Genomic DNA, 25,310 nt, shown 5'->3' with positions numbered 1-25,310 from the left:
TCTTGTCCTCAGGAAATATGTCTTTGTGTCTTGCTAAAGAGAAAAAGTGCAGCCTAGAAACTCAGTAAAGAATGAGGAGAGAATTAAAAGAAATACTATGCATGCAATACTGTATTGTGCAAATTTTCTCTGCACTTATAAAAATCTGCCTGCCTGCTTCATTTGTTCAGCTAGTACTCAGATAAGACTGGAACAAATACAAAAGTGTGTGCATGTTTCCAGCTGCAAGTAATGAGATTGCTGGACCACAAATCTTGCCAATGCTCTAAAATAAAAATAACCACTGCACTGGGGTAGACATTTTTATTTACTGATTTTCTGAAATTAAAAAAGCATGATGCTTAACTGCTTTATTAAGCTGCTCTTAATGGAGAAACAAATGATTGAATCCTGATTGGATTAGATTGGTTATTAGGAAAGATTTCTTCACTGAAAGGGATGTCAACCACTGGAAAAGGCTGCCCAGGGAAGTGGTGGAGTCAACCATCCCTGGAGGTATTTGAAAGACGTGTAGATGTGGTGCTTAGGGACATGGTTTAGTGGTTGGACTTGGCAGTGCTAGGTTAATGGTTGGACTCGACGATCTTAAATGTCTTTTCCACCTTAACCAATTCTGTGATTCTATGATTAGGGAACATGCCTGTGTCTCTGAAGAGAATTTGAGAAATCATGATACTGTCTTGGAATGGAGGAAAAGTGATAGAGATGAAGAGGAATAAAATGTAGCACTTTGAAATTTCACAGACTTTGAATATCTGGTATATCTGTAATTACAATCAGGAAATGACTTATTTCTATTTATAAAATTTTCCGTTCCTGAGCAACATGATTGTACACGTCCATCTGGGCCTCACGGAATAGCATAAATGCCATAAATAGCATAAATAAATAAATATTGCATAAATGCAATAACTAGCATAAATTCACTTTAGAGTACCTTGAAGAACTTCTTTTTCTTGTTAGTTAACATAAAGATATGCAAAATTTGCAGAGAAATGTATCTAGGCTACAGGTCTAGATGTATCTATCTACCTACCAGGTAACAGTTTATTTTTCTGCTTGCCATTTTGAAGTCTGTATAGTTCTTTTGATATTGTGACTCCATTACACGGATGGCTCAGTCAGCAGGGTGGAAAAGCAATGTTTCCAGACAGTGGACATCGAGGCTTAAATTCAATGCATTTGGAAAAAGCACATCTGAATTGTAACTTCTAAAGAATATCGTGTGTGCAATGAGAAGTACATAGAAATAATTTGGCCATGGTGACAGCATAAGTTGTTTTAAAGCTGAAAATACTGATAAAATTCCTCTTTACTGATGCTTTTTTCACTCCGTGATTCTGTCTATATTTGACATGCTCCAGAAGTTGTAAATTCAATTGCAATTACAATTCCGTTTGGATTATAATCGCTTCTCTTAAGAATATGTTCTTATATCAGTTCTGACATTTCTTTTTCCCTCAAACTGCTGTGTACATGGGAAGAATAATAATTGGGGTAGACAAGATCATATATCCATTCAAAAATATCATGTGCCATTTAATTAAATCTACTTTTAACTATTTTCTGTAGATTACATTAAAAATAGTCGTAAGGCGAACCTCTGAGTCAGAATCACTGGAACCAAGGAACATGTATTGAAGGAAGCCAGAGCTACAGAATTCTTGCCCAGCTCAGGTTTTCCTTTGATTCCTTACTCTGAAAGGGTGGATGCCTTGGAGCTGAAGAGTTAGCATCATATGCATTAACATTCAGTTTGTTACAAATGTCTTCAGCCTGATTATCTATGACTCACCTTCATTACATCTCATAACTTCTATAAAATAATAGAAGTTGTACACAATGAGTCCAAGGATTTGTTGGTTTCAGTAGAGCTATCTTGACTAAACTGGCTGAAGATACTTAAGCTCAACATTGTCTCTTGGAAGGAAGTATTCAGATGATAATACTTTTGGTGAATTATTCCTTTAAAGAATACTGTAATATGCAGTTTTGTTTCCCTTAGATACCAGGTGAAACTGGGAAGTAGCACCGCATTGTGGTTAGGTACAAGACTTATAATAATATGTACAATATACAATATATACAATCCTTTCCTTTCACAAGTAGCTCCTGTATCTGGAGGATTTGCTAAAACCAGAAATTACTATGCCAAATCCCTGTTGTATGTTTTTAATTTCCTTGGGCAGTTTTATAACTGATTTGCAGAACACATTACAAACAAACCTGAAAATAGAAAGTGTAGCAGAAACACTTTGTTCCCTTTTACAATTGTTTTGTATCATGTAATAAAAAAGAAGAGCTATACAGAGTATAGCCCTATTGATGCCTAAGGGAAATTTAAAATAGGTGCCCAAGATAAGTGCGCTGAAGTACCTCGAGAACTGCTGCTTTCTCAACACTTACTACAGAGAGAAAATGGGATCACTAGCTCTGATGTAGACAACTAACATTTACACAGCTAAGGTAAAGCAAAATTAATTTTGTCCTTACTATGCACTACAATGGACAAGGACATCTTACCGATTTTTAGTAAACTTCTTTCCCTGCATTGTCTGGCACTGCTGGAATTGTCTTCACAGGGTAGGTTAAAATACTCAGAAAGAAAACTGATACTTTCCTGAAGCTTACAGAGTATCACCTATGTTGACATTAGTAGATCAGGCGTCTGGTTTATACTAGTTTTTCCAAAATTCCAGTGAATTCCTTATTATTGCTACTATATTGTCTTCACTTTTAAGAATTTGATCACTTTTATTTCAGAAAGTCTGGCTGGTAGTTAGTTGGACCATTTAATCAATTTTTTAGAAAAGAAATTTGATTTCTCTCTGATAGGTAGCAGTATTACATTTACTGCACCCTTTATCTGCCTTTTATTGAAATTTCCATTTATGGACAGCATAGTTTCACTATTTTTTAGCTTAGCTGAGAAGCCAGACCTTAATAGCATGAGCAAACTCATGTACGCACTCTTACATACTTGAAAAAATCCTAGAGGAAGATATCCTTGAAACTGTATTTAGTAGCAGAGGAAATGTGTTTAAAAGCTCCTCATTTATCAGGAAAATATTGTATCAATAATGTTCGTAAAGTCATTAAAAACCTAGATTATCTAGTTAATATTACAACTGCCATCTGCTTCAGTTAGGCCAGGCCAAGAGCACGATTTATGTGACCAGTATCTCACTTGTCAAATAATTCTGTTAAACTGCTAATGCCATTCACAGACTTCAGCCCCTGACAGGTACAGAAGAGAAGAGAAGAGAAGCCATATTAATTTCCTGTATCAGAATCCCAGGTAACCTCATTAGGCTGGTCACAGATCCTACCTGCTCACTGCTGGGTGAACACAGCTCTTGAATTAATTTTCCAGGGAAGAGATCTGCGAGGGCGATTCGGCGTTCCCTTCTGGTGCAAACCTTACTGCTTCGGCAAGGTCTGTGCCCATCAGCTTCTTCATGAGAATGTAGTAGTGAAGGAAACACAGCTCTGCCCAAGAAGACCTTGTGAAGCTCAGTGAGCTCAACCCCAGCTCAGTAATATTTGAAATGGATGTCTGTCAATAGCATGCTTGGCTGGAGGTGCCAAGATCAGCTGACCTTCTCTTTGTGTCCTGGGTTTTTCCAGTGAAGGGAAAGGACCACTAATCCACGTGTTGCCAGTGACTAACAAACACAAGCTGCTTACAAGTAATCCCGTGGAAATGGGTGGAGGCATAATTTGTGTGATCCCCTCCCATCCTACTACCAGTGGAAACCTGCTCTCTGCCATCACGATGTGTTGCCAACATTTTGATTTGGTCATCTGCTCCTTTGCTATGAGTTCTCCGAGTTTGCTTTGAGTGCCCAAGCAGTAGTTCTCAGTGATAAGGAGCACTTATGGGCAGTCTCATACTGATGTTCATCATGAAAACAAAGGTATGTATCAATGTCTAGGAGGAAGGCTGTCCACTTGTTCATATTCAAAAAATTCTGAAAAAGTGGATAATTTAAACAAAAATGTTTAAATTGCTGTATTGCCAGGCAAACTGGAGAGATCTCCTTAGTGACAAGTGACAACCTTCTTTAGTTGCTAGTTACTGAGAAATAGCATCGCAGTAATGTGGTCCCAGAAAGCGCGCTCTCATCTGTGTCTCTAATGCTCCTCTGCTTTTGGCCATTTTGCCAGAAAAGGAGAAGAAAGCTCATGTCCTGCTTGGGTCTCCATCCCTTCTGCTTGCTTCAATTAGTTTTCACTACAGGACATCAGGTGAGATTGAAAACAGAATGCAGAACAAGGACATTTGAAAGATTCTGAAAATAAACAAAGTGCTCTCCAACCCATTTTGTGGGAGGATGGTGTCTTCAGATTTTTTTCCCCAGCACTAATCAGTCTTTTTCTGGAATTTCCTTACAGCCCCTGCTTCAAATTAGTAATGGCTGAAGGGAGGGAGCAGGTAGGAGGCTCCTCTCTTGACTACTCCAACTCCTACCCAAAAATGCAGGGTCTCCTCCCATCCCACTGAGTCTACAGGGGCCTCCAACACAGTGGGAAAGAACAGAGGCACTGCACCCGAGGGGGCAGGGACATTGAGGAGGGGGGTGTCATGGCTGGCTCTCCTGGCTGGGGGCACACTATTTCCTACTTCAGTCTCCACTTGTTTCTTAACAGATAATGTGTTTGGGTCTTGCCTTTTTTCAGCATGTTCTTCTAAGGAAAGGAGACTTACATGCTCATACATCTTGCCTGAATGTGTACCTGCAATAAATGTTGAAGCCATAGTTATTTCCATGTAATTTGACAACGAGCTAGAAGTCTCAAAGATACTCCGTCCAATTCATGAAAATGTGGAGAGGAAGGGAAGGGAAGGGGAGGGGACCTATAACAACCATCTAGTCCAACTGCCTGACCAAATTAAAGTGTGTTATTAAGGGCATTGTCCAAATGCCTCTTAAGCACTGACAGGCTTGCGGCATGGACCACCTCTCTAGAAAGCCTGTTCCGTTGTTTGACCACTCTCTTGGTAAATAAATGCTTCCTAATATCCAGTCTAAACCTCCCCTGGCACAACTTTGAGCAGTTCCCATGCATCCTATCACTGGATACCAGAGAGAAGAGCTCAGCACCTCCGTCTCCACATCCCCTCCTCAGGAAGCTGTAGAGAGCAATGAGGTCACCCCTCAGCCTCCTTTTCTCCAAACTAGACAAGCCCGAGGTCCTTAACCACTCCTCACAGGACATTCCTTCCAGCCCTTTCACCAGCTTTGTTGCCCTCCTCTGGATGCATTCAAGGACCTTCACATCCCTCTTAAATTGTGGGGCCCAGCACTGCGCACAGTACTCAAGATGAGGCCACACCAGCACTGAATACAGTGGGATAATCATCTCTTTTGACAGGCTGGTTAACTGTGTTTGATGCACCCCAAGATGGGGTTTGGCCTCTTGGCTGCCAGGTCATACTGCCGATCACCATTGAGCCTGTTGCCAGCTGGCACCCGCAGATCCCTTTCTCCAGGGTTGCTCTCCAGCCACTCCTCTCCCAATTTATGCTTGTGCCCAGTGTTGCTTTGTGATAGCGTATAGAGCTTAACCTTTGGTCCATGCCATGGAGTGCCCTAGGGTCTTGCTGCCCTCAGCACGCAGACCTATAGAACCACGATCAGTGCTGGCTTTCCTTTGCATGAAAGGTACAGAAAGGGGTGAGCCTGGGGCACTCTCTTGGTCTCCTCTAGATGTGAAGTTGACACGTGGGCAGGGAATATAGCTAGACCTGGAAAACCTGCATTTTGGAAGTAGATTGTTGTCTGTCTTTCCCCTGCTAAAGGAAATGGTTTCCCTCATTTGGAAATCAGGAAGATCAGGGGAGGGAGGCAGGAAATTCTCTGATTCTAAATGAGGCTTCATTAACTCTGTTGCTAACAGAACTACTTTTCTCCTGCCCCTACTTGCCTGTTGCATAAGTGCATTTTTCCCTCTGGTGGTACTTTCTGTTTACAGCTGCAACCTGTGATTAAATCAAACCGTGCCCAGTAAAGAACAGCCTTGTAGACCTCTAATGGAAACCCAGGTGTGCTTGGATGCAGCACGGGTGGTCTAATAAGTGGCAGTCTTTCCACCTGCTTATTAATCAACCCATACATAGCCTGAATTAAGAGAAGGTTGTTCTCATGCCCAGGTAACAAATTTTTTTAAGGTGGAAGCATTAGCCTGAACAGATTCCAAGTGGAATGCTGGCACTGTGACTAGTTACACTGTGCCTAATGGCTTTCTCTTCAGAGGAAAAAAGATATAAATGGTGGCAAGAAAAGAGGTTGTGGAATAATCACATACTTTTATATTGCACCTAATGAGTTTATTTTCAGTAATCATAAAGACTAATTTCAGATGTTTCTGGTAATACATTTCATCTCTCCCTCTAGGGCTACAAAGAAGCCTTTGAGCTACAGACCTGGGAGTCTGCTCCTGCAGTTACCATTTAACTTGCCATGTTTAGCGGTGTGCTGCTTTTGTCCAGGCTCCACAAAATCCACAAATTTTCCACTTAGGGACTAGCCTTACCCATTTATAAACAGGGATACTAGTGACAGGATGTAGGCTTGGTAAAAGATTTGCATTACCTGGATTCATAAGTGGTTCCACGAGAAATATGCTGAGCAACATTCACTCTGATGCATAAGAATGATACTAGCTAACAGAGTTAATCGGTGTCTGTTATTGAAAGTCATTGTGAAGCTCAGCTTTATTAGCTATGTTTATCTGACAGCGTTTATTGAGTGTGTTCCTTCTTTCTTACTAATTTGTAGCTTACCAAAACTCAAGTAGTCTAAACAGGGATCATAAGTTATGTCAAAGAAGATAAAGCAGATGACCAACCGTAACAGAATGAAACAAGCCATGGAAGCTCCAAATCAATAGTACGGATCACCAGAATTGTTCAGTAACCAGTCTGCCTTCCAGAGTCCTAAGGGGTGTGTAACACACCTACTTTAGTTCTTGTTAACTAGCAGCTAATTCACCAGCCACCTTGTTCTCCTGCAGAGATCAACAATTTGTAGGAAGGCAGAAAGGCAAATGCCTGAGGCAGTCACTGCTTCAACCATCTCAGTCTAATCTGCTCCTGCGTTTGTCAGCAGCCTCAGATCCTCACACAGGCCCACTACTGTGCCTTGTCTTGATAGCTTGTACTCTATAATGGATACACTGAAAACAGGGAAAAATGCAGTCTTCCTTGGTCTTTGCAATACAGAAGAGGCATAAAAGAGTTATATTTAAAATTGCTATTTACCTTCATAGAAAACTTTTCTTGTGCACATTGCCAGTAGGAGGATGTATGACCTACAGACGTAACGCCCAGTCACTGGCTGTCTCTCGGAAACTTTAAATGTTTCTCTAATCAGCTAGCACTGATTGCATCCATTTTGAGTACCCATAAGAAACAATGTCTTTCTGTGGTTAAGAGTGTATGGACACAATGTTAGTATAATGCCCAAATGCTGTGAAATCTCCCTTGACAGTGCTAAGGTAGGGATGTATGGGAGAATTAAGCCAAGGAGGAGTGTTATTTGTAGTACAATCCCAAATTCAAGCAAAGTCCCACTGAAGTTTGTAAAACTTTTGTAATAGCAAGACCAAGAAGCTCAGGGCCTAGTGGCAATTGTTTCTTCTTTTTTCAAAATTTACCACATATGTATCATCAAAAAGCATTTTCCTCAGATCATATGCAAAGATCCAGTTATATGTATTTGCAGCAACAGTTTGCAGCTACAGCAACTGCATGTTGACAAGTGGGTAGATGTATGCGGGACTATTACCTGTAACACTCATAAAATCCTGCAGGTTCAGTGTGTTTCTAGAGGTACTAGAATGCTAACCCCTGTGTCTGCATGTAAGGTCCCAACAATTTTTTTGTTGGGGGTGCGTTTAAATGATTTAATGATTTTTAGAAGGAATTTCCATTTACAAAATCATATAGAATTATTTTTAATATTTTGCACAACTATGTGTAGAAGCTTAGTAGGAACCTGGTCCGTGATTTATTCTACAATGAGAAACCTGAAAGAAAACATGGAAAAAAGGTGCATTTTTGAAATCAGTTGAATCAGTTTACAGTGATTAATATACCCATGCATTGCCTATTTGATCTTTAAGAAATGTTGAAAAGGACAGTACATCCAATTATCACAGCCAATAGACGATGAGTCAGGTACCTGTTGCTCTTCACTCCTTACTAACAATAGTGTGGAGTGGTACATAATAATCAGAAGCAGAAAGGGATCCTGTCAGTCAGCAACATGTAGGTGTGAGCTGCTGCACATCAATACCAAAGTAAGAGATAACACCGGGAAAAGAGATTGTATCATGCTGGGTCATGGATGCAAAACTGAATAAGCATCATGGAAGACCGTGGATTGCGTTTGACACTTCCATTGAATTCTACTTGGTTGATTCACTGTGGAAAAAAACCCACCCCAGTAGTCTGCCCCATCTTTCTCTACCTTTCTTTCATGCCTGTATGCCTTCGTATTAGAAATCACCATATTTCCTCCATTCTTTGTATTGAGATCCTTCACCTCCTTCCTGTATTCCAAAGGACACCTCTATCCCCACCATGCCAATCTGTCCTTTTGTCTTTATTTTTCAACTCAAGAGGTCTTTTTAGTCCACCATCTACAGTTGTTTCTGTCCTTTTCTCTGCCAAGCATACCTTGGAATGATTCTGAGTGGAGAGAATGGATTTTCTCAGCCAGGAAGAGATAATAGATGGCTTCAAATGCATAGATGAGTGTGCACACAAACAGATGTATCTTACCACCTTTCCTACACTGAAGTCTTAGAAAAATTCCTAGACTTCCCCCAGAAGGCCCCAAAAATCAAAACCAGAATTAGGGCACCTATTTTTGGCATTAAACCTCAAAACCTTCTGCATTACCAGTTTTGCCGCCTTTACTGATTATATTAACTATTCTGAGCGTACCTTTGGTGTGGCTGTGCTGCTTGTGGCAAGGTTTTTTTTTTTACCTCTAGAAATATATGTCAGTATATAGAACAAAAGCATGCTAAGCTTCTAGACTGCCAGTGTGTATTTTTTTCCCTTTTTGTGATTCTTCGTTGTGAAAGGATACATCCTGGTGCAGAGGAAGCCGCTGTGCCACGTAGCTGCACAGCTCAGCCTGGCCACTAGAGACCTCTGGGACAGAGGAAGTCCCAGCTGAAGCCAAGTGCTGTGGTTGGTTCAGTTTCACTTTTGAAGGTGCGGAGGCAGGAACAACTCTCTCACCCTTTTTTTATAGGTAAATCTTCAAACTAGTCCTGCAGTGATTACTACCAGTTTAAAATATCGTGGATTTTGTTTTTGAACTTCCCAATAATGCAAGTTTACCTATGATCAACAGAAAACTTGCAGCCTGTTACAGTTATTTTGTTCCTTATGCATGTGGACCTCACTCTTGTGCTGAAGAAAACAGGTAAATTTTCTAGTATATTCCTCTTAGCTGCAGGTGCTTCTGTGCTTCTCTGAATACCTTTGGAAAGGTGCTCGCTTTGCTATGATGAAGTTCAGAAGAGCAGCTCTAGCCTGCATTACTGTGACTTAACATTTTTTTTCTGCATCCCCTGTATGTTGTCCAGAAAACTCTTTAAACCGGTCTGGGGTCATTGAGTTAATCTGCACTCTCTAAGTCTGTCCAGAGCCTGAGCTGTGCCCAGACAACTTTCTTCCAGTTTGGGAATTTTACTGAGCTCTCTCTCCATATGCCTTTAAGGCACGTTCTATTGTTAACAGCTTGATTCAATCATTAACAAGAAATTGCAAGAAAGACAAACTACCACAGATGACAGCAAACAGTTTGGCATGTGGTGGGAAAGGAACAGCTGTGTCATGGTATTTAAGGTGAGAGCCTGAGGCAAAGGAAATCGAGTCCTTCAGAGGCAGGTGAGCAGCACCTAGGAGCTGTTGCTGTTGATTTATTTCACTTGGTGCTGGACCCCACTGCACCTCAGGTAAGCTAGTCCTAGATTTACTCACTCCACATGTGCAGTCTGTTTTTCCGAGAAAAGGGATTTTCAGTGATGGTTGAAAACATTCCTTTCCTCAACATTTCTGGTAATGCAAAGAGTGAACTAGCAGGTAAAGGTCTGTGTCTCAGGGAAATCTAGGGAAACGTGAACTGTACAAGGACTTGGATAAAAGCTTATTTTAAGCCAGTAGCTCAAGTTAAAGGACATTTTAACTGAAAGGTTAAAAAGCAACTAAAAAAGCTATCAATCATGCTCTGCGGGATAACTGCAGATTAGATTCTCAGCGATGTGATTCTAACTCAGAGTTTTATGGGCCAGAGCAGGTTTGCTGGCAGGACTTGTGACCCCGTGGGGGACCCCACGCTGGAGCAGTTTGCTCCTGAAGGTCTGCACCCCGTGGGAGAGACCCACGCTGGAGCAGTTCATGAAGGACTGTAGCCTGTGGGAGAGACTCATGTTGGAGAAGTTCATGAAGGACTATCTCCTATGAGAGGGACCCAATGCTGGAGCAGGGGAACGATGAGAGTAGTCCTCCCCCTGAGGATGAAGAAGCGGCAGAAACACCGTGTGATGAACTGACCGTAACCCCCACTCCCCGTCCCCCTGTGCTGCTGAAGGGGGGAGGAGGTTGAAGCTGGGAGTGAAGTTGAGCCTGGGAAGATGGGAGGGGTGGGGGGGAGGTGTTTTAAGATTTGGTTTTATTTCTCATTGCTCTACTCTGTTTCGCTTAGTAATAAATTAGATGAATTCCCTCTCTAAGTTCAGTCTATTTTGCTTATGACGATAATTAGTGAGTGATCTCTCCCTGTCCTTATCTTGACTCACAAGCTTTTCATTGCACCTTTTCTCCCCTGTCTAGTGAAGGAGGGGAGTGATAGAGTGGCTCTGGTGGGCACCTGGCCCCCAGCCAGGGTCAACCCACCACACTGCCTTATCTGCAAATGGATCCATTTACATACAACACAGTTACACTCAAATCTCTGATCTTTCTAGAGATGTAATGCCTTCAAACCAGAATGCACTGTCAGCATCTTGCTGAATTCCAGCTTTCCAAAAAATGGCAGAGTTAGTGAGAACTTGAAAATATCTTTAGCTCTCTTGAAGAGAATGGAGACTTGAAAACTAAAGAGAATAGAGTCACTCCTTAATGCACTCACTTGTACCTATCTCTAATGCTATCAAATTAACTTAGCCTGGAGCAAGCACAGCCAGAGACAGAGCTTGGTAGCACTCAATTTTTTTCAGTGGCAAGCCCAGTGCTGATCTGAGCTGATGTAGCCTCTATTTCTCTAACTATGTGGATAATGGAAAGATATTTCACACAGGTCAATGAGATACAGGTGTTCTATCAAATTTTGTTAGAATTTTCTTACATTTCAGAGGTGAAAAAAAGGGAGGCTTTGGTGGAAAAAAATTATTTCAAATATTTTGCTGGGATCTAGTGATTCTCTGGGATCAGATAGGATGATCAAATAGCATTTGTGCTTTCTGGGGAAATGAAGGAGGCCCAGAAACCTACTGTTTTCCTTGCCCTGTTATTGTGGGAGAATCCTCTTTTTGGGAAACACTGCATCAGTTACATCTAGCTACCCTAAGTGCCCTGTTCATTTTTGTTTCTCATATAAGTGCTCTTCTTCTTTGTGCTATGTGGAATAAAAATTAAAATAGGTTAATCAGTAACTAATTATTCCAGCAGCAGCTGAACAGTGTCTCATGTGTTCCCAGCAATAAGTAATCTAAAATCTGTCTTTTGCTTTTATGTAGGTATTGATATACACCATATTGCTGAGTCTTCCAGCAGCAAATGAAGAATATGTATCTGTTCCTCTTTTCCATTTTATATTTGCTTTTGAAAGCCACTGGCACCAAAGATGTTATATCTGGTCATAATAATTTCACAGAGTATCAAGTGGGCAACATGAACCTGATTCTCTCTGTCCCACATGGTGGGTCAATGGAACCCCAAGACATCCCTGATCGAGAGGCTGGCTGTTGGGATGCAAAGACATCCTCTTGTATTTTTTCTCATGAGTGTCCTCTTGGAGGTATTCAAAATCATGAGAAATGCAAAGTGTCTACCAACCAAGACAGGTATACTATTGAGGTTGCTGAGGCTCTTGCTGAAGAAATCAACAAAATTACTAATGGCTTCTTCCCCCATATCATTATAAACCACCTACAGAGGTTCAAGATGGATGCTAACAGGGGAAAGGAAGAAGCCACCTTTGGAATTCCCCAAGCAGAACAGGCCTGGGAGGAGTACATGGGATTTTTGACCACTGCAAAATCGCAGATGACGGGGGGCCTGATTCTGGATATCCATGGACAAGCACATCCTGAACGGTGGATAGAACTAGGTTACGCGCTTTCAAAAACTTCCCTTAACTCGGGCATCTTTTCTGCATCATGTTCCTCAATTAGCCACCTGGCCAGTCAGCTAGTCAATGTGTCTTCTGAGACTTTAGTTGCAGGGAACAGGAGTTTGGGTAAATATATCGAAGAACAAAATAACAGTTATGTTTGTGTGCCTTCTCCATCCAATCCTAGCCCAAATAATGGGAGCTATTATAGTGGTGGATACATAACAAAGACTTATGGTTCCCGTAATTCCGGCACTGTTGATGCCATTCAGCTTGAGCTACCCCAGTGGGTGAGGGCAGCTGAAGAACGTCCCAGATTTTGTAGAGCACTGGCAAGGGCTGTAATGAGATTCTGGCAAACTAACTACTGCAGCCAGTACAACCACGAATTTCTGCCATGCTGAAAAAGGCTGTCTTGTTAAGATGCCTTTCCATGATACAGCAGTGATTTGGAACAACAGAACAACTGATACAGCTGGAACATTTAAACCTGCAATATAATTGTGGATGCTGGTGGAAAGAAACTAACCTGCAAAGGAATACAGAGACATCGACACACAGAAAGTCCACAGCTAATACAAACAGGTCTGTTAACACACAGCTTTGTACTAGATCCATCATTGAAAAGACTGCTTGAAGATGAGTGGGTGTATTTGGAAGTATCACTTGCCTGGTATGCTTTCCTGTGCTTAATTTCTTTCCAGTAGCATCCTCTCTTCTCTAGCACACAATAAACAACTATTCTTCTAATGAATTCTGTGCAGTGCCTTAATAGATTATCTGTTCAAAGAAATGAAGTGTCTCTGCTTTTCTTGTGACACTTAAGATAATTGGGTAATATCATTGTGTAAAATGTTTGGGGCCGGGACCAGTTTCCATTTGGTGTTTATAAAGCCCTAGGAGTTGAAACTCTTCAAGTAAACAGTAATGCTGAGCAATGACGCATACTCTAAGCTACTTCAAGTTTTGTTAATTTAATGAATTGTGGAAAAAAAAGTCTGAGAGCATTATAGCACTGTAATTTTGTCACAGTTTAAATAGCACAGCAATAAGGTAATAACTGGATGGAAGGCTGCTAAAGATAACACATGCATATCATACATTTTTGACAGTTTTCCTTACAGCATGGTTCCCTCCTGAGAGCTGCTCCATTGATTTCATTCAGCATAGGATTAAATGCTTGATTGTTACTGGGAATAGTATTACATTATGGATGAGCTCTTCTGCACAGTGCAGAATATAGTGGCATGAATAGACATGAGTACAAATCAGCTCTTGCAAAACATGGGCAATTAATAAGGAAAAACAAAGGGAGCAGGCAGCAAGACTGAAAAGACTAAAACTTAAAAATTAAGAACCTATGAAATCCTAGCAGTGCTAAAGTTTTGGTAAAAAGAAAAGAATGAGTAAATAGTCAGTTCTGAGGAAGTAAACAGTCAGTTAATAAACTGAAGAGAAATGGGATATCTGCATCTTGCAAGCACAGTAAAATACTTTCATTTGAACTATAAATAGGGACAATACCAAAAAGAAAATCTTACACAATGATAAAACATGACACATAAGGGTATCAAAAGAAATGGGTAAGGAGCTCTCTGAATTTGCACTGTTCATTTTTAATAATCTTTGAAGACTAGGCAATTTTCAGGTAACTGGAAGACAGCTGATGTAGCTGTCTTTCAAAGGCAAATAGGACTCAGGGAACTGCAGGGGTGTTACCTTTCATACGCTAACTGCTAAATCATGGGGCATGCGAAGGGAACACAAACGGTAAATGGCAGATTACACTTTATCTAATGCCACTTGGTTTGTCAGACAAGCTTGATTTTAGTTTTAATCACAAGGCTGGTTAATGTGGTGAGTTGACCCTGGCAGACACTAAGCACCCACCCAGTTGCTTGTTTACTTCTCCCACTGGGATGGGGGAGAGATTTGGAAGAGCGAAAGCGAGAAAACTCATGGGTTGAGATAAAGACAGTTTGCACATGTGCAAGCAAAGTAAGGAATTCATCCACTGCTTCCTATCAACAGGCAGATGTTTAGCCACTTCCTGGGAAGCAGGGCCTCAGCACGCATAATGGTTACTCGGGAAGACAAACACCATCACCATGAACATCTTGCTTTCCTCCTCCATTCCATGAGCTCTTATTGTTGAGCAGGACATTATATGGTATGGAATATCTCTGGTCAGTGTAGGTCAGCTGTCCTGGCTGCATCCCCTTCCAGTTTCTGGTGCACCCCTGGGCTGCTCACTGAGGGTGGGAAAAAACCACCTTGATGTTGTGCTGGTGTTGCTCAGCAATAGCCAAAACACTGGTGTATCAACACTGTTTTAATCACAAATCTAGAACACAGCACCATACAGGCTGCTATGAAGAAAATTAGGTTCATCCCAGCTAGATCCCAGTACAGTTGATCATAATATTTTTAAATATACTCCCACAAGATATTTTGCTGAAAAAGAGCAGTATTACCCCAAAATCCATCATAGTCCTGTAACAAGTTGAAGACAGGTAAGTCATTGCAAGTCATTGCATATTCAGCTCATCAGAAGACAGCCTTTCCAAGAAGGCCAGCAGATCAAACACTGTTCATTACCAGTAATATAGAAAACCCACTATTTTCCCCCAAATAGTGGGTAATAATGGCACTAGTTACATGGATTATCCTAAATTCTCACTAAGGTGACACACTTGGCAAGGATCTGTACCTTTAGCCAGACAAAGGATGATAGAATATGTATTCTGTGACCTGTGTCATGTTATGCCGCTGTCCCGGAATGCTGAAATGCCAGGAAGGATTCAGGAAATCATGACAGATAGTTAATTGAATATGAGCTCAGCATGCACTCTTCTGGCTTAGAGGATGATCGTGTTCTTTGAAAGCACAAGCAAGGAACTAACAGGCAGAAACAGCAGGGCATATTAACTCCTTGTTGCTTATCTGATGCTTTTAAGATTCTGAGTGTAAAATGGAGTTCTGAGGCAGACACTTAAAAAAAGATAACCACTGTGATGGAAAGAGATAAAAAGGCTATGGAAATCTGCCTTGTAGTGAGAGACTCACAAAGCTCAAATTACAGTTAACTTTGCTATCAAGAGTAACTGGGAGGCTGATAGAACCTGGGTAAAGGAGAACATAATTCGTGCTTTGCTTCTGCCTTCAGAACAGCTCACAGAGTGCGAGGTGTAATTTCTCTGTATCACACTCCCCTGAGTTTCTGTTTCATAGGGGTTTTTTTTTTGAGCACAGAACCAGAGGCCCCGGGGAGCATCTGCAGGGATGCTGGAGCCAGACCTGTGCAGGACCTATTGGAGCTGACAGGGTGTGTTAGTTCAGACCGAGTGCCATGTTAGTGTAACATGCTGCCGCCAGGCCTGAGCTGGCTCCTGAAGCTGCTGTGTGCTGCCTCTCAGCTGAAATGCCCAACCTGCTCCTTACTCTCAGCTCAGACAAGTTGACTACATCATGGAGAACAGACTTTGACTTCTTTCATTAAGAAGAATAATCTCTGGAAAGGATTTTTGATGGTTTAAGAAGCTTAATCCTGCAGAAAAAAGGCAGCGTAATATCCAATATATGAAAGTCCAGACTGGGCAGATTTGGAGCGGAGAGGAAACCTGTGGTTTTGACATGGAGAATAACTGGCAGCAAATGTACATTAAGAACCTTAGGATGCTCCCTTCAACTGGAAACCAAAATAGAAACACAAACAGGCATTTGGCCGCAGAAGATATTCATGATGGGTTCTCTGGCTTGTGCCACCCAGATGGTTAGACTAGATGATACAGCCAATCTCCTTTGGCACTAAAATTCATACATTTTTCTGTCAGAGTGTAAAATCAATTCTACCCATTTCTGATTATTGAAGTAGCATCTTCCCTAAGGAAGCAGATGCCTAATCTGAGATCTCAGGCAAGTGAGTTTTCTTTTACATAATATTTACTACAGTGGGCCTGGTTAAGATCTTTGTCTCTGGGCCATAATGAATTTTTAAATGTTGAGTGGGCTATCCACTGATTTCAACAGGAATGATTTTTACATAAACCCAAGATCCCTTCCCTTTTTGCCATATGCTTTCCCAAGCAGAAGGGCAGCTCATTATGCAGCAAAGGGTGAAAGATGCTATTCAATACGATTCTATTATTACTTGTGCTAGTTAAATATTTGGATTTCCTATGCAGATGAAAATAGAGAATAAAGCATGAGAAGACCAAAGCTTTCTGACATTACTGTGCCATGGAAGAAAAGAGACAAACCTACGCTTTGGTTTCTTAAAGGTTGGTGAGGAGATCAGTTTCCAACATCTGCCAATTCTCTTCCAGTGCTATCCAAAGGTTTAGTTTTAGATTAAGGGTTCAAAGTCCAATCATAAAAATAGGGAAGGTGTTAAGTAGGTTTTAGCACATCCCAGAGGGGAATAGCTGAAGACTTTCAATTAACAGAAAATCCACCAGAACAACATTGTTACTAGCCTCTCATTAAATAAACAGCCGCTGGCAACTGCTGAAAAGGAGTATGATGTCTGATCACCCTAAAATATGAATTTTACAAATTTTGGTCTTGTTTACAACAGTTCAGTGTAAGGAGTTCATATTGAATCACAATAATGATAAAATAATGCTGTTATACTTTCACCTTCAATACCCCCTGAATCATACATTGACCTTCCTTTAAACACATCTACTGTGCCCTAGGCTTGGTTTGTACTATATAATAAAAATGATTAAAATAATTGAGGTCAATTGAGTTGACCTATAGTGTTTTCTCCTGTTTGAAATCTGCATAGTAAGATTTAAATTGGTGCAACAAGGGATCAGGATTTTGCCCATAAACCTGGCAGGAAGTAAATTGATCAGAAAAACTAATTTAAAAAAATCTTATCAAAATAGATTTTCCATACCATGACATGTTAGTGCATTTCTAAAACAAAATAGCATAAATCAGAAGGAATCTGATCTGCTGAAAATTAATTTTTTGGGTAATATGACCATTTCATTCTGTTAATAGTTCTGGTCAAGGCACCTTCTCAACAAACAAAAATATTGGCACTAAAAGGTATTAGAATGATAATTCTGAAGACTTGTCCATATAGCATCAACAAAACAATTGCAGGGAGCTTTGCTCGGTTTTTGCTTTTTCTGTTTCTGTAATTACGTTTAATTAATATAAAGTTAGCTCAGCTGAAAATAGCGCAGAGTTAAAGATGGCATGTTCTATGATGCTGTGACCTAAATCCAGGTATCTTTAAATTTGGCTCTTTCTCATTATTTGAATGTAATTCTCAATCTTTCTTCTGTCTTATCTCCACATGACTAACAAGGAAATCTAAATGTTTTTGGTAGTAGACATTTGACTAGGACACTGTGGCATATGTGTGCTACCTGTGGAACATCCCATCAACTCTTTGCCTATCCAAGGACACCAAAGCTCATGAAACATGAGAGAAAGGTTAGAGCGGTACCTCTGGAGTTACATTTCTTGTTCTTCAGAGAAGTCTGTGTGGCTAGCAAAAGAAGAATTTTTGCAGATTTGTGGCTCTCAATCTTTACGCAGTTAATCATAGTAAGGTGCTTTTCCTTCTTAACTATCAAAAAGTGGAGTGAGATGGGCTTTTCTGTGAGTATCTTGTTATAATCATATACTGGCTTTATTAGAATTTATCTTTTGCATGAAGGACTGGAATAGAAGTAAAGATTTGATTTCTGTATGCTCTACTTCCTAATGAAATGGGTTTAAATATAATAGAAAAAAAAACAGAGAAAAAATTGAAATAAGGAACCTGCTAATCCACTTCCCTGAAGATGGACGCTATGTTTATTTGTCTTGACCCTACTCTCCACTGAAACCTGTCTCCATTGTCCATCCAGTGGGACTGGACATCTCAGCTTTGTTCCACTGAAGACCTTTAAAAAATAAATTGGAAAATTTAAAGAACTTAGGTGAACAGACCACTTTGGCAGCATTTTTTGACAGCACAGACAAAAAATTATTTGTTGCTTATGTATGTCATAGAAAAAGTCTGTTCTTGTTTTATTATAAATCCATTTCAGTGCCATTGGCTTCAGTTTAGTTGCCTCTAACTTGCCAAGGCACATTATATTGTGTTTTCTTCTGGAAGAAAACAAAACATTGACTTCCAAGGCACATTAATGGTCAGAAGAATAGCATATGTGCCAACTATTTGAACAGCGTGCTCCTGAGTTTTCTGATACGCTCTGTAATGCTGCATGCACAAACATTAAGTCATGTTTAAATGCAGAGTACCCTATTCATCCCACCTAGCTAGCCATCTAGATGTTAGGAGTCTCATCCAAGCTATTTCTCTAGGTACCCTCTATAGAGAGAGATCAGCACCTCTGCTAGAGTTGATTCCTTCCATCCTGTGATAGGTGGGATAGACAAGGCTGTGGACATTCTGGTCTTTCTCCATAGGAGGAACAACCTAGGAAGCCTTGCTAGACAGCTTGCAATAAATCAAATCAATAGTACCCATAAAACAGTATTAACTTACAATAGCTGAAGCTTTGTGCAGATAAGAATCAATAGTTTTTGGGCTGGTTAAAAGAGGTGAGTCTGAGCAAAAAGTTAATGATGTGAGGTTGAATAGGAGACATAAATGGCTGAAATACTCACTTTGTGGCACACTGTCTTCATCTGGCTCCCCAAGCTTCCGCCAATTGGAGAATGGAGTTGGACAGGTAGTAATGTGTACCATGTTAGAAAATTAAATTGAGAAGCAGACAGTTAACAATAGAATTCAGAGTACGTGATTGTAGTAATTTACTAGTGCTAATGGCTTCTGCTGTATGAATGCAACTGCAAAAGGTAGAAAAGAAAACATTTGTGCTTACCTCATATATAGGAAGAAACCCAAATACTGCACCAGCCTCTCTGTTTCCAGACTCAAAATTTTCCACAGGTTGTCTATGGATCTGACCAAGGGAAGTCAAAGTCAGTACATTACTAGCTGAAGACAAAAGGTAATGAAAACATTACTTCTGTTACTGAATTGCATGGTAACATTCATGTTATCTGAAGAAATGTATATCATTACTATGTAGAGAGATTATGGTTTATGCACAGGTTTTCTTTGTACCATGTAAAGGCTGCCTTGAACTTTTTTTAAAATTAGGAGGGGATCATTCTTCTGCTATAGAAAATACAAACCCAGCAAAATTCCAGCTTCCGAAGGGACACAAAATCAAGACAGTTAACAGCAAAATGCTTTTTATTGCCTAAGTTAAAGCTACTTTTAAACACTTAGTTCTCTCGCCTATTAATACCTTGGATAAGCTCAAAAAAGGAATCATTTTCTGGGTACTTGTCAGGTTTGGTAGATGCATGCTGTCAGAGGAGAGTGGAAGTCTAGCCAAGGGGTCATGGAGTAAGACCTCCCTCCCAGATGATAGCTCCATCACAGGGCTGTCAGTCTGGCTATCCCTCTGTTGGGCTTTGCAAATCACAAACACTTCAGCAGCCAGTTGGAAAGATGCAGATGAACAAGACATTTTTGCTGTCAACTGTTGAAAGCTTTGAATTTGCAAAAATACCTCAGGTGCTTTGACAGTCAGGTGCTTTGGCAGTTCATCCACACTCACATGAATCCTGACATTTGATATAGCTGTGATTTCACCCTAGGAGGCCAATTTATGGTCCTCCAGAAAGGAAAAAAATGCACCTACAGCTTGAAATATTGCAAAGAACCCTTGTTTCCATCAAATTTGAAAACATGAGTTTAATTTGAAATGATACATTATACAGAGATTTTCTACTTACATTTTTCCATGGTCTTACTAATACACTACTGAGTGTGCTGCAGTAGTAACAGTTTAAGAAATACCACATCTTCAACAATGTAAAACATTCCTTAGGGAATCTGTTCCAAGGTCTGCTTGTTAATTCTAAACATTACTCATGTGCATTAACTACTAGGCATTACCCATGTCAGAAAGACAAGACAACTGAATTATGGTGAGCTAATCATATACTTGAGGTGTTTGCACAGCCACCAAATAGCATTCACCTTGTCATCCTTTCACCTGAGGTACACAGAGAAAAGTAGCGGGTCACAGGGAGTAGTGTTGTCTTTTACTGACTACTGTTTGGACTTTAGCTGGCCGCATTAGGATAACAGATTTTGGTACATAGGAGACTCAGAGTACCACAAATTTTAGGAGAGGATGTCAAGAATTCAGACCCCTCGCTAGCTGTTCCCTTTGGGGAGGAGCAGTCAGAAGGGTGTTAATGGAAGCTTTTTTGGCAAGTGGCCCTAGGATTTGTATCTTTTTCCTTTTGTACTACAAATGCAAGAGAAGTTCTACCTGTTCCCATGATTTTAAAGGGCTAAGCCAGGTAAAGATGGAGCAGCTCCACCATTATTCAATTAGAATTCTAGAAAGTATTTATAACAATAGCTAAACTAACTCAGAACTCTCCTGGTTTCTGATTTCATGGGAGCCATGAAAGAACTGTTGTGTATAACCATGGATTCATTGTTGTTCTCATATTTTCACACTTCCTTCAAGTACACTTAAAATATTTAGGATTTCCATTGGAGCATGGGAAAATTCTAGGGTTTTTTTAATGCTGTTAAACCAAACAAGTGAATCCGCGTGTGCTACTTTCTAAATTGGAGTTTGGAAGTGTGAAACAATGAGAATGAAAACTAGAGAAGTTTCTTTGATCCCTCTGTTTATGCATTTTTGTTCTAGCTTGTCCATTGAATGAGAAGGTTATGTAGTGTTATTTATGGCTAATTTCTAAATGAGAAATACAGTTGTATTTTCTATATGTTGCACAGAACAGAAACAAATTTGTCATACACATTAGCTACCTTTGGAGAAGTGAGAGCTTTGAAAAACTTCAAGTCCTGAATTATGTCCACATGTTTAGGCTTTTTTAAAACTGAAGGTGATCTGGTCAGTGACTTCCACCTGTACACACAAGAGAGAAAAAATCTGATGCTTCTATCAAAATGCCAATCTGAATGCAACATTCTTAGCTGGCTCCAAAATAATATTATTTTTAAGTATAAATTATTCTATATATCTTCAAAATATAATTTATATTATGATATTCATAGGTGTCATGAAGTACTTCACTGACACTGTCAATCCAGACACTGGCTTATCATCTTTAGGAGGCTGGGAATGTTAATATAAAAAGCACTGGTTACCACAACTGGGTGCTAACTTGCTGTCTGGTAATGGCTTTTCAGCATTTCTGTCAGTTCTCACTACAATTCCTGTATGCCACTTTCATAACAATGAAGGTTTCTTCTGCTCATATACCTTGTTTCCAAATTTAATCACAAGAAGAAATGATCTAGAGTGTCTGTTAGTGTAGATTAACACAGTTTCATTTATAATCAGAAAAATCAAGTCAGATCACACAAGCTAAGGAATTATAAACTACAGAGAGAAACTGAGACTATTCTTGTATATGGGTCTATCTACCTGCTGACATTTTTCAACAGATGACCTGATTAAGCATCTATGCTATTCAGCTGGGTTTGTACCTTTTCAGGTATGTCCACATGTGGAGAATATCTGTTAATAGCATTTATAACTTGGTTTGTTAATTGAGATTCTGAAATATTATCTTAGTGACTTATATGACAGTTATCCAATTAGCAAATTGTAGTAGCATCATGAAGATAACTAACTTGACCCAAGAGAAGCTCCTGTATCCTGTAGAGATCAAAACGTAGCATCCATAGGTAACACAGCCTTTTTGCTGACAGTTGGCTAGCTATCCATTACACTATTTGGTACAGTTAATCAAGAGGAATCAAGTTGCTCTTGAGATGAGAGCACACAGAGCATATAGAAATTATAAGACTGAAACTTTCTATTGCACAGCATGTGGCCGCCTTTTTTTTTTTTCTTCCCCCAGTTCTCTGCACAGTTAAGCAGGCTTCTCATTTGCTTCGAGGCTGTTTAATTAATGTCTTTTAAATTTAAGATAGCCATTTTCCTTTACTGAAATATTTGAAAGGTCCTCAAAAAGTAGTCACAGTTTGACACAGGCATGTCATTTATGGAAATTTTGTTTAAACTTAGCTGGCTGAATTTTTTATCTTTGATTCCAGAGGTTTCAAATTAGCTGCTGACTATTCAAAGGGACTTCAGGGGTTAGTCCTTCAAACACAGCCAAGCACTTCTCTGTGTTGATGAGTTACTGTTCTGACTTCACTGGGACCACTCACATTAGTAAAAGAACTTTATGGAATAATAATTATTAGCAGGATACAGACCTAAATGGGGTAACAGTAAGGCACCTTAGAGATCTCCCGTTGTCCCAAAGTGCTTTGGTTAAAAGGCAGCCTAAAAATGCACATGGTATGTGAAACCTTACCACTAAAGCATGCATGACTTTTTAAGCCCTGAAGTAATTTTTCCCACATTTGGACTGCTTTGTGACTAAAAGCAATGTGCATGTTTCCCATGAGGATTCCTGCTTGAGTATTTACGTTCATTTGGTCAACCCACTAATTAATGAACCAGGGAGCTCCAGGACTAGAAATATGACTTAAGCTAGAGGGCCAAGGCTCTCTGGCTTGACTTGTAACTAACCCACATCCCTTGAGAACTCTACCTAGAAGGAGAGAGGTCCAACACTGCTATTGAACACACAACATTTATGCCATTGTCAGAGCATCATGATCAGAGGTGTATGAATATATCCATAACATCCCAGCAAATTTAAGAAGACCATTTTTTAAAATGAAAGATTGAATTTAATTTATTCTTACAGAAATATTTGGATTTGGGTTGAAACCATTCACATCATTAAGCTTTTTTGATAGAATTTTTGGGAACTCAGAAGTATATCAACTTGTGAAACTGGAAAGGAAACAGGCTGCTAACCTGAACAGTGTACATAACATGCAGACCCTAATTAGGCTAAAATCGGAGATAATTATCTAGTCATCACTGTTACTGAATTCAAATCCTGAACATCACCTAATCCTGACTGTCACCTAGTGTTGTGGTTTAACACCTAGTCATAACAATTAAGAGATTTATGTGTAAATCTGAAATGTGTAAAAACATTTTTTAAAAGGACTTTTCTAAATAGCACATAGGAAATACTAATATTTTTTCTGACCTTCAGGTGAAAGTTGCTTTTTAAGTATGTTTTCAGAACTGTTCCCCCAGTCATACATATATGTAAATGTACGAGATCTTACTTGTCCCTGTCCAGCATTAGAGGATATTCAAAGTTCTTCTTTTCCATATGCTTGCTTTCCTCTTTAATTATAGTAGGAAAGTTATTAACATCACAAGGCAAAATTAACCAACTGATATCTGATAATTCAAACTTCCTACGTTGTCCAAAGTAACCAAGATAGTATCCGTTTGTGGCATGCCAGAGCCTGCAGACATAGTAGAAGTGGTGCCAAAGGACAGAATGGAAAAATGAATACTTGCAGAAGTAGAACAAAAGTGACAAAACATCTGTCTACATTATCAAGTTCTTCAGCACTGTGCTAGAGTTCAGTATGCTATTCATAAAAAAAAAAAATCAATGAGATTGAAGTTCACTGTTTATAATGTAAGTAACTTGAGAGTAAAAAATTCTCAGAAGAATGTTGTGAAAATCAGAAAACAACCAAACAGTTCATCTTTATAACTACGAAACTGAGGAATAAAGGCACCAATATCCTGAATTGCTCCTACAGTAAGGTGCTGCCACCAGAGCAGGATCTACACAAAATTTCCTCATTGATTCCCCCCAAAACCCCAAAAGAAACCCCTTCAAATGTATGTGTTAGCCAAGAAGGAATTACAGTTTTCTATAAAGCATCTTCAGACTGCAATGGTTTGATTGCATAAGCATTGGTTAGACACAATGCTTAGGACCCATGTCAATTTAACAAGTATTGAAAGCTAAAATAGAATTAGAACAGGAGGTAATTTCTAAAATGATGGTGCCATTGCCTATGCATTCAAGGTCACCTTGCTGAAAGAAAATGACAGTCTGCAAAAGGTCTGACCTCCTGAGAAAATTGGAAATGTTACATTAAAAAAATTAGTTCTTTCAGGTGCAGAGCAGAAAATGCACCCAGTGTTGTATTTTATTTAAGTTCTAGCCTATATACAAGTCCAGCAAGAAGAGGAACTTTGGAGACAGTTCAATTGACTGGCCATAGCAGTAAGTATTAGTCATTTTTATACCTGACTGAACCATCAATGGATGCTGTCACTACCACATTTTTCTCCTCTTCATGAAATAAGTCAACCACTTCCTTAGAGTGTGCCCTCCAGCAGAGCTCCTCCTTTATTAGCTGAGAGAAAAAAGCAACATAACCACATTTCAGGCAGTTATGTATGCCACCATGATTGCTAGCTTAGTGGATTTATCAGCATGGCTTTCTGAAAATTAAAACAGGTGAAAAAGTAATCCCTCCATGAAACAGCCTGCAAATGGCATATGGTAGAAACATCACTCAGGGGTCATGGATAAATTCGTTCTTAACGTAGCCTCTTTGAACACAATGGAATAATGCTAACAGCAGTTTACTTATGTTTTTCTTTTTTTTTTTCCTGCCACAGAATCAAGTTATTATTTCAAGCAAAAGACATGACCTTTATGTGCAGGAAACATTTTTAATCCCTGTAGAGCTCTGAATCCATTTTTCTCTGTTTGTCTTATCTTGGTATACTGTTCAAGTTAAGAAAATCTGTCATATTTTTCCTTACATTTTTATTATTTTGTGGGTCTTCTAAGAATGAGGCAATGCTCCAGCGCATAATATGTCCCTCTGTTTAAGAAAGGAAAAAGCAAAACATCAATAAATTTTATTAGTGCTATCCATTCACTAGTTGCTACGATCTGCTCTTGGTAAACACTGGGCAGAATGAAGCAGGGATTACAGGTCAGTGAAAGTTATTTTAAGGTGAATGTCGCTATCTTATTGTCAAGCACAGAGTTGAAAATAATGGACCA

General features: G+C 39.7%; 1 protein-coding gene and 1 long non-coding RNA gene across 5 annotated transcripts in view; one reads left to right on the top strand and one right to left on the bottom strand.

Annotated features, from left to right (window-relative positions):
• Positions 1-13,104, top strand: part of LOC142601050 (uncharacterized) — a 50,890-nt gene extending 37,786 nt beyond the window's left edge. For 2 of the 4 annotated variants that reach the window (XR_012834613.1, XR_012834614.1), the window contains 2 exons: positions 9,270-9,443; positions 11,761-13,104. This is a non-coding gene — a long non-coding RNA (uncharacterized LOC142601050). Of the gene's footprint in view, positions 1-1,245; positions 3,918-9,096; positions 9,444-11,760 lie in introns of those variants that run through there. The other 2 variants (XR_012834611.1, XR_012834612.1) reach the window with 2 other exon arrangements.
• A 1,249-nt stretch (positions 13,105-14,353) lies between these two features.
• The window catches only part of WDR64 (WD repeat domain 64), a 79,963-nt gene continuing 69,006 nt past the window's right edge, over positions 14,354-25,310 (bottom strand). Inside the window, exons 23-29 of the mRNA XM_075748796.1 lie at positions 25,064-25,125; positions 24,539-24,648; positions 23,551-23,736; positions 21,193-21,292; positions 19,211-19,291; positions 18,993-19,026; positions 14,354-18,262 (exon numbers count right to left, since the gene is read on the bottom strand). Of these exons, the coding sequence (XP_075604911.1) occupies positions 18,189-18,262; positions 18,993-19,026; positions 19,211-19,291; positions 21,193-21,292; positions 23,551-23,736; positions 24,539-24,648; positions 25,064-25,125 (647 nt within the window). The 3' untranslated portion in view covers positions 14,354-18,188. The remainder of the gene's footprint in view (positions 18,263-18,992; positions 19,027-19,210; positions 19,292-21,192; positions 21,293-23,550; positions 23,737-24,538; positions 24,649-25,063; positions 25,126-25,310) is intronic.

The sequence above is a fragment of the Balearica regulorum genome, chromosome 3, assembly GCF_011004875.1.
Source record: "Balearica regulorum gibbericeps isolate bBalReg1 chromosome 3, bBalReg1.pri, whole genome shotgun sequence".
In the NCBI taxonomy this organism is placed as follows: Eukaryota; Metazoa; Chordata; class Aves; order Gruiformes; family Gruidae; genus Balearica; species Balearica regulorum.
This window is presented reverse-complemented; position numbering and strand designations above follow the sequence as displayed.